The sequence below is a fragment of the Mus pahari genome, chromosome 14, assembly GCF_900095145.1.
Source record: "Mus pahari chromosome 14, PAHARI_EIJ_v1.1, whole genome shotgun sequence".
Taxonomy (NCBI): Eukaryota; Metazoa; Chordata; class Mammalia; order Rodentia; family Muridae; genus Mus; species Mus pahari.
This window is the reverse complement of record NC_034603.1, coordinates 30,569,265-30,577,630: the sequence shown is the minus strand read 5'-3', so window position 1 is coordinate 30,577,630 and position 8,366 is coordinate 30,569,265. Positions and strand designations below refer to the sequence as shown.

General features: G+C 46.2%; 1 protein-coding gene across 1 annotated transcript in view; it reads left to right on the top strand.

Annotated features, from left to right (window-relative positions):
• The first annotated feature begins 2,331 nt into the window (after window positions 1–2,331).
• The window catches only part of Cenpv (centromere protein V), a 13,315-nt gene continuing 7,280 nt past the window's right edge, over window positions 2,332–8,366 (top strand). The window contains exons 1-3 of the mRNA XM_021213287.1: window positions 2,332–2,731; window positions 5,325–5,423; window positions 7,838–7,907. Of these exons, the coding sequence (XP_021068946.1) occupies window positions 2,382–2,731; window positions 5,325–5,423; window positions 7,838–7,907 (519 nt within the window). The 5' untranslated portion in view covers window positions 2,332–2,381. The remainder of the gene's footprint in view (window positions 2,732–5,324; window positions 5,424–7,837; window positions 7,908–8,366) is intronic.

The window sequence follows — 8,366 nt, the reverse complement described above, 5'->3', positions numbered from 1 at the left end:
CATATAAAAGTGGACACTGGGGTCACAGTCTGTAGCCCCCCCCCCACTGTGGGGCTGCTAGGGATTAGTCATCTCCTCGAGTGCAGTGGCCTTCCAGCGTAAGCAGAGTGTGAGCTCCCGTTTCAGTAAGGAACCATAACTCAGAATGAAGGTGGAGAACCGTGAAGGAAGACACCTGTCATTGAACTCTGACATACACATGCAACACATGCAACACACACACACACACACACACACACACACACACACACACACGGTGATATACTCTTGTGTAAATTTTCTCCCTCACGGCTGTGCCAGTCAGGACAGAAACTGACTCAGAAGCCATGAAGGAAGAATACTGCTTACTGCTTACTGGCTTGCTCAGCCTGCTCTCATAAGAGTCCAGGACCACCTGCCCAGGGGTGATGGTGATCAACAATGAATCAAGGAAATGACCTACAGACTTACCAGCTAATCTGATGGAGGCATTTTTTTTTTTTTTCAGTTAAGGTTCCCTCTCTGATGACCCTTGTTTGTGTTGCATTGAAAAAAGCCAATCTGCATAGATCATATTGACATCAATAAATTATATATATATAATCAATTATTTCCAAAATGTTGAACAGAATTAGATTTAACAATGTACATGCTAATTTTGAAATGACATTCAAAGATAGGCCAAAGTAGAGTGGTAGATCACACCTGTGATTCTAGCACTTGGGAGGTTGAGGCTGGAGAATTGGTACAGGTTTGAAGCCAGCCTTAGCTACTTAGTGAGTCTAGGACTAGACTAGGCTAGAGAGTGAAGCCGTGACTCAAGCAAGCAGGACAGCCAAGTAAAGGTGCATGTCACCAGACAGCCTGTTTGGTGCAAGAAGAGACTTCATGGTGTAGACTGTCTTCTGCTCCCCATGTGCCTGTACACTTGCTCCCCTCCTGAATAAAGATTTTTAAAACTGTAATGTGTGTCAGGAGGCGGAGGCAGGCAGATCACAGTGAGCTAAGGTGAACCTGAGCTGCATTAGTGAGGTCCAGGCCAGCCAGGGCTACACGGTTAGACCTTGTCTCTAATTAAAGACACAAAACAGGCAAAAGTAAGTCACAGTGAGAAAAAGCCGAAAAGGTGGTCACTTCTGCTTTCCTTTTGGAGATATTCTAGTGTGCTAGGATGTGCCACATCTGAAGTGGTGGATGCAAATCTGTACACTTAGGATACGGGCACAAAGGAAACACCAAAACAAATTATGCATCTAGGAAGTTTCAATTATTGAGAACTTTGTGTTAAAACTTAATGAGGATTTATGAATTAATCAAGCTGTATTTGGGAAAACCCATAACATTTTCATCGTTAAAAAGACAATAAGGGCTGGTGAGATGGCTCAGTGGGTAAGAGCACCCGACTGCTCTTCAGAAGGTCCAGAGTTCAAATCCCAACAACCACATGGTGGCTCACAACCATCCCTAACAAGATCTGATGCCCTCTTCTGGAGTGTCTGAAGACAGCTGCAGTGTACTTACATATAATAAATAAATAAATCTTAAAAAAAAAAGACAATAAATGGATTCTATATTCTAATAAAATCAACAAAAACAGAACTAAGTTGAAAAATGAAAAATGCAGCAAAAATTAGTAAAAGAATGTTTTTATCTAAAGTGTGAGAACAACTGAAAGGGTTTGGAGACAATCCTGGATGCCCCAGTGGGTGGTTCTTGGGATTTTTGTCTTTAAACTTCAACACGGTATTCTGCAAAAGCCTATGAATGGAATATAATCCTGGATCCATTCATTTACTTAAAATTGAAAACAAAATTTGGGGCTGGGAATGTGGCTCAGTGCTAGAGTGCTTGCTCAAGGCTCTGGGTCCTATTCTCAGTTCTGCAAAACCACCACAAAAAAAAAAAAAAAAAAAAAAAAAAAACCTGTTGACCATTGATCAAACTGATTCCAGCTGTCATTTATGCTTCAAGTAGCAGATGTCCGACAATTTACATACGTTAGCTCCCATTAGGTACATAATGGCTTCTGCAAAGTTGGTAGTGTTACCACTTTGGAAACCACTAAGTCCCCCAAGCGTGCCAGCTCTGATGTGGCCGTGAATTTATGAACTGAGAGGCCTGACTCAGGTCCCCAGTTGCGAATGTGTGGTTGGAGGCCAGAAGCTCCTTCGCTGACCAAACGGGCACCGCTACCTGCAAGCGCAGGTGGAGGCGCGGTCTGGTTAGACCCTCAGCGCTCGGCCGGCCCCACCGCCCAGGGTCTCTCGTTGGATCCCGAGCTCGCGTGTTCCGGAGCGCCGCGCACCACCCCCGGGGCCTTCAGGTTGTCGGGAGGCGGGGACGCGTATCGGCCGGCGGGAGCGCGCAGAGCTGAGAGGCCTGCGAGCCCGGCTGAGGGAGACATGCGGCGGACTCGCAGCGCCGTGGCCACCGGCCCGCGGGAGCAGCGGCGCTCGGGGGCCTCCGGGGGCTTGAGCGGCGGCGAAAGCCGCGCGCAGCGCTCCCGGAGCAGGACTAGGGCCGGGGGCGGGGGCGGGGGCGGGGCGGGCGGCCTGCAGCCGTCGGCAAAGCCGCGGCCCAAGCCACCGCCACGGGCCCAGGAGGCGGCCGCCGAGGAGCCGCCGCCGGCGGCCACCGCCGCCTCCTCGGTATCGGCGCTCGACCTGGGGGAGCAGCGGGAGCGCTGGGAGACGTTCCAGAAGCGGCAACGGCTCAGCTTCGAGGGCGCCGCCAAGCTGCTGCTGGACACCTTGTGAGTGTGTCGGGGGCGGCGGGCCGGCACTCGCGAGGTGCGCACGGGCGGCGGGACCCGAGGGCTGAGTGCAGAGCCGCGGCGGGCTGCTCCGAACGGTGTCGGGCTGAGTGCGCGGGAAGGCCCCTCTGGGTGAAAAAAACCCAGACATCCCCGGCTTCCCAGCTACCGAGACCGTTTTACCCGTATTTGCACGTGCTTTCGGGGAGTGGGCGGGAGGAAAGGTCGAAGTGGAGAATTTGGTGGCCGGAGAAGCGAAGGCCGGTTGTTCTGATCGGTTCCCCGGAGGGAGGGTGCGGGATGCGGTTATTGATCTCGGAGGGAAAGGCGCGCAAAGCGCTGTCCAGGACGGGCGCTTGCAGGGGGAATGGGGAGCTAAGGTTTTATGCTCTCATCCCGGTCCTGGCTGGCAGGCTTTACTTTTGAGTTTCCCCGGTCTGTGCTTCCGAAGTGCTTCCAGCTTTGGTGACCTAAGGAGCAGATCTGAGGTCCGTTGTTGGGGAAAAAGGCCTGATGACTACTCTGGCCAGATGCCTGCTCTTTGGCAAATGTGATGTGAACCCCTTCCTCCTTTATACATTGTGCTCCGAGAAATGCCGAGTACCCTTGTCTTATAGCTCTCACTCGCAGATGAATTAAAAAGAACAATAAAAGACAAAGAAAACTACCATTAACCTAACAATTAACAATCTGAACTACTTTTCATAACAACAAGAAGTTCTTTTGTCTTTGTTCCAGAATAAGTTCTCTTGGTTTTGGTGCATCCTCTAAGAAATGGAATATTTATTTAGCTTTCTATGTGTTTCATTTATTCAGTTTTATCCTCTTGGGCTATAGATTGAATGCTTTAAAAAACATTAAAACAAAAATCAGTTAAAACTTAAAAAAATGAGATATAACACGGAGTACCTGTTGTGTTCTAGCTCCTGGGGGGTCTAAATGATTCTATATAAAACTCCATAGAGATGTGCTCCGTATAATATGCCTACAATCCTAGCATTCAGGAGGCTAAGGCGGAGGAGTATAGTGATTTCAAGGGCAGCCTGGGCTACGGAGATAGATCCTTTCTCCGGAGAAAGAGAAAGAGAGAAAGGAAAACAGAAACAAGCCAGTGAGAAGGTGGTCCACGTGTGTAAGCCCAGTGCTTGGAAGGTAGAGGCAGGAAGATCTACAAGTTCAAGGTCATCCTTGTCCACATAGTTAATTTGAGGCCAGCTTGAGTCGCAATGACACCCTGTCTCAAAAGGAAACAAGAAAGCCCCCCACATAAACACACACAAAGCAAAAATTTGAGGTAATATTTTCCCTCAAACAAAGTGATCTTTAAAAAGATACTAAAAATATTGGCAGGAAAAGAGGCCTTTCACTCACCAGATTAGCGTGCTGTGTGCTTGCTTACATTCACTCTGTGGTCTATTAAGCTAACTTTTATAAAAAGAAAATGTATGTTATATACACTAACATTTGGTTCAAATATTGCAAAAAATTGGAGGAATGAATAGCAAATACGGGATCTCTAAGTGGGATGATCACGGGGGTGGGGGGTTCTCACTGTGTTATTAAACTGTTTGGCTTATTTATTTATTTATTTTACAATGAACATTGTATATAGAGGAAGAAAATGAGACTTTAACTTGTTAGAGAAAGTTGGGTGAGCTTTTAGTCTTGCCTTTAATCCGATGGCAAGTTGAAGCTGCTGTGGGCTGTTTCCACCTCTGGTGGTTATTCAGAAGTCACGCGAAACATTGTCTCGTTGATTTTTGGCCAGAATATTTAGTCCTTTGGGGAAGGGGCTTCAGGATGTTGATTGAATCTTAATGTTGAGTTACAGGGCTGGCTCCAACTGTATACAGTTGTGTGAAAAGCCGTGGGCTTGGGAAGCATGAGGAGAATGAATGGAGTTAGAGAAGCCTTTGTTGCCTCGCAGAAGGCAACTTAGCGACCTGTCTTACTTTTTCATAGCCACTTGTACTGTCTTTATTACAATCAAAACTGAATATTATTTGGCCTGTTTGCCTAGTGGCTGCTTAAGGCTGGTAAAGTTTCTTCTTGGTCCTTAGCTTGTAATTTTTTTTTGGGGGGGGGGGGTTCGAGACAGGTTTTCTCTGTGTAGCCCTGGCTGTCCTGGAACTCACTTTGTAGACCAGGCTGGCCTCGAACTCAGAAATCCGCCTGCCTCTGCCTCCTGAGTGCTGGGATTAAAGGCGTGTGCCACCACGCCCGGCTCAGCTTGTAATTTTTTTAAAAAAGTAATCAGTTGACATATTAATAAAAATGTTGGGAGTGGGAGCAAATGTGCCAGGCTTCTCTCATAGCCTCATATTTACTGATTTACTGAATTCTGGGAATATTTTATTTTGCAGTCATAAAATTCAAGACAGTTCCCAGTAAAAATACTGAACCTCTTTTATGAGATGCACCTGGTTGTCCTATACATACATACACACACACACACACACACACACACACACACACACACATGAATGAGGCCTGGCTTTATTTTAAGAACAAAAAGACATCGTGAAGGGGCCAGGCCATAAAACCCCTGCTTGTCTGTTAGAAATTTTTATGCTCTAGTTTTTATTTCATTTAGTGAGTACCAGGGCCTGGTGAAGCACACAGGAGGCTGCCACTGTGGAGCAGTTCGTTTTGAAGTTTGGGCTTCAGCAGACTTACACATCTTTGACTGCAAGTGAGTATTTTATCTTTCCAGATTGGCTTAGAAGAGTTGAAGAGCAATAAAGGCTGTGTTTCAGACCAATGTGGGGAGTCGGGGTCTGGATGAGACAGTGTTGGCCATGAGCTGATAACTGGGGAGTAGGGACCTGGATGAGACAGTGTTGGCCATGAGCTGATAACTGGGGAGTAGGGACCTGGATGAGACAGTGTTGGCCGTGAGCTGATAACTGTTACATCAGGTACTGAGGACACAAAGATTCATTGTTCTGTTCTTTGCCTTGTGTACAACTTGGAATTTTCAGTGATAACTAAAAAAAAAATGTATTATATGTTATTCGTTTACTGTGCGCGTAGGTCAGAGGACAACTTGTGGGATGGAGTCACTAGGCTGGTGGCAGGTACTTTTACCTGCCAATCATCTCACTGGTCTGATTAATTTTTTTTTTTAAGTGGGGCAAGGCTAACATTCTGAGTTAGTCAGAATAACACCCACAGTTTGTGTGTTAGGGAGCCTGTGCATGTTTGTACCACAGAGTTACACAGCAGCACAGTTCAGGTGACAGAAAGCAGGGATTCTAGGGCTATGGTTTATAGGCTCATGCCTCCAGCTGATCCCACTGACTTAGGAGTGATTAGCAGAGGTGGATCTGGCTGCCCATAATTCCCTGTTGGGTTGCTGGGAATCCCACCTTGAGTGGAATCTTCTTAGGAGTCTGTCAGTGAAGCTACATGGAAGTAATCGGGTGGAGAGTATTTACACCTGGAAGCTTTTCGTGTGCTGAATCTCTGTCCTTGGCATGAGGCCCATGGTACCGCCACCAACAGTGGTGGAAGGCTTGCTTCTTGAATTATTTATTTACTTTATGTATGAGTACACTGTAGCTGTCTTCACACACACCAGGAGATGGCATTAGATCCCATTACAGAGGGTTGTGAGCCACCATGTGGTTGCTGGGAATTGAACTCAGAACCTCTGGAAGAGCAGCCATCTCTCCAGCCCTCGAAGGCCTGCTTCTTGGCATCTTCCCTGGCATTATAATAGAGGAGGAACAGGCTTTACCTTCTGGACTGGCTATGGGCATATACTTATTCAAGAGGGTCCAGTCCTTTTTCCTCTAATTGTACCTAAATCTTATATGGATATTAAATACCATAAATATTATTTATTATGTAAATCATAAATACCCCTCAAGTGTAGAACTGGCTAGTCTACTAATGAAGTCCAGATTTTGACAGAAGCACTGTGGCATAATTTCTTGGAGAATTCTATACTAAGTCAGAATAAAGTGTAAATTAGGGCTAGAGGTAGAGCCTTTGGTTAACTTGTACAAAACTGGGTTTGATCCCCACTACTGCTTGAACTTGGCATGATTATATGCCTGTGGTCCCAGGGGGAGGTAGAGACAGGAGACTCAGAAGGTCAGGGTTGTGTCCTCAGCTGCATCAGTGTTTGTGACCAGCTCGTGCACATGAGACTCTTCTCTCAAAATAAGCAAGCAAAGAAGTTCAAGGCCATCTTCAACTCTATAGTAAGTGTTGAAGCCAGCCTGGGAGTACATGAGACCCTGTCTCAAAAAAAAAAAAAAAGTTAAAATTTTAACATGACTCCTCTATCTTAAAGAACAGAATAAAGTTAAAATTTTTAAAAACTTACTTCTTCTATGCATGTGGATGTTTTACATGCATGCATATCTGCAGCACATACCCTCCACTACCCCCCAGAATTCAGAGGAGGGTGTTGGATGCCCTGGAACTGTTGCTGGGAATTGAACCAGATTCTACTGCTACTCATAACTACCACTATAAACTGCTGAGCCATCTATAGCCCCAAAGTTAAATTTCTTAGAAAAGGTGGAAGCGTACTTGAGTAGTAGAATGCCTGCTTAGTGTGCATGATGCCCTGGTTCAGTGTCCCTAAGGTAGAGAAATAAAAACAGACAAAAATAGTGGGTTGAAAAAAAAAACAAACAGGTATTGACTCAATTTCCAGTTTGGTATTTCTGGGTAAAATGCTTGGAGCTTGATTTTCTTATGTGGAACTAGGGGAAACCTAAGGCTCCTTCCTCAGTTCTCATGTGCCTGTCTAAAGAGGTACAAGAGTATAGCAGTGTCTGAAATCCATTTTCTGAGTGTCTTTTAAGTCCACTGTTTCTCTTCAGGGTCGGGAGGGGGGGCAGCAGAAATGAGGTCCAGGATTGCTGAATGCTGTGTGGTCTCCCCTGCTGGCTCTGTCACCAGTAGGCTTCACTGCCACGAAGAGCCGAGGCTTCAGGTGGCCTGTCCAGCTGCCTAAGTCCTCTTCCCTGGATGGTGCTGAGAAGGGTGTCCCGCTTGAGGTCAGCTGGTTCTGCAGGCATTGGGCTGGGCTGCTTGGGCCTGTGGGTACTGCAGGTGACACTCAAGATCCGGCCCTTGCTTTCTATCTAGCTGTAGCATTTGCAAGAAGAAACAGAACAGACACTTCATCGTTCCAGCTTCTCGATTCAAACTCCTGAAGGTTAGTACTTAGGAGGGGGTATTTTTGTTTGTTTGTTTGTTTTTGGTTTTGTTTTTGTTTTTTCGAGACAGGGTTTCTCTGTATAGCCCTGGCTGTCCTGGAACTCACTTTGTAGACCAGGTTGGCCTCAAACTCAGAAATCTGCCTGCCTCCGCCTCCCGAGTGCTGGGATTAAAAAAGGCATGTGTCACCATGCACGGCTTCCCTGCCCCATCTTTTAAGCCTGCTATCTGTAAACTGTGAGGGACAGAGAGCTCAGCAGGACATTTTAAAGGCAGGACTTTGAGAATTTTTTTTTTTTTTTTTTTACTTAGGTGGAGCCTCAGTGTATAGTCTAGGCTAAGCCTCAAACTTCTTACCCAAGCCTCCCAGGTGCTGGGATCACAGAATTGTGCCACTATTCCTGGTTGATTATTTTTCACGTTTTTTTTGTTTTGTTTTTTGTTTGTTTTTTTACTT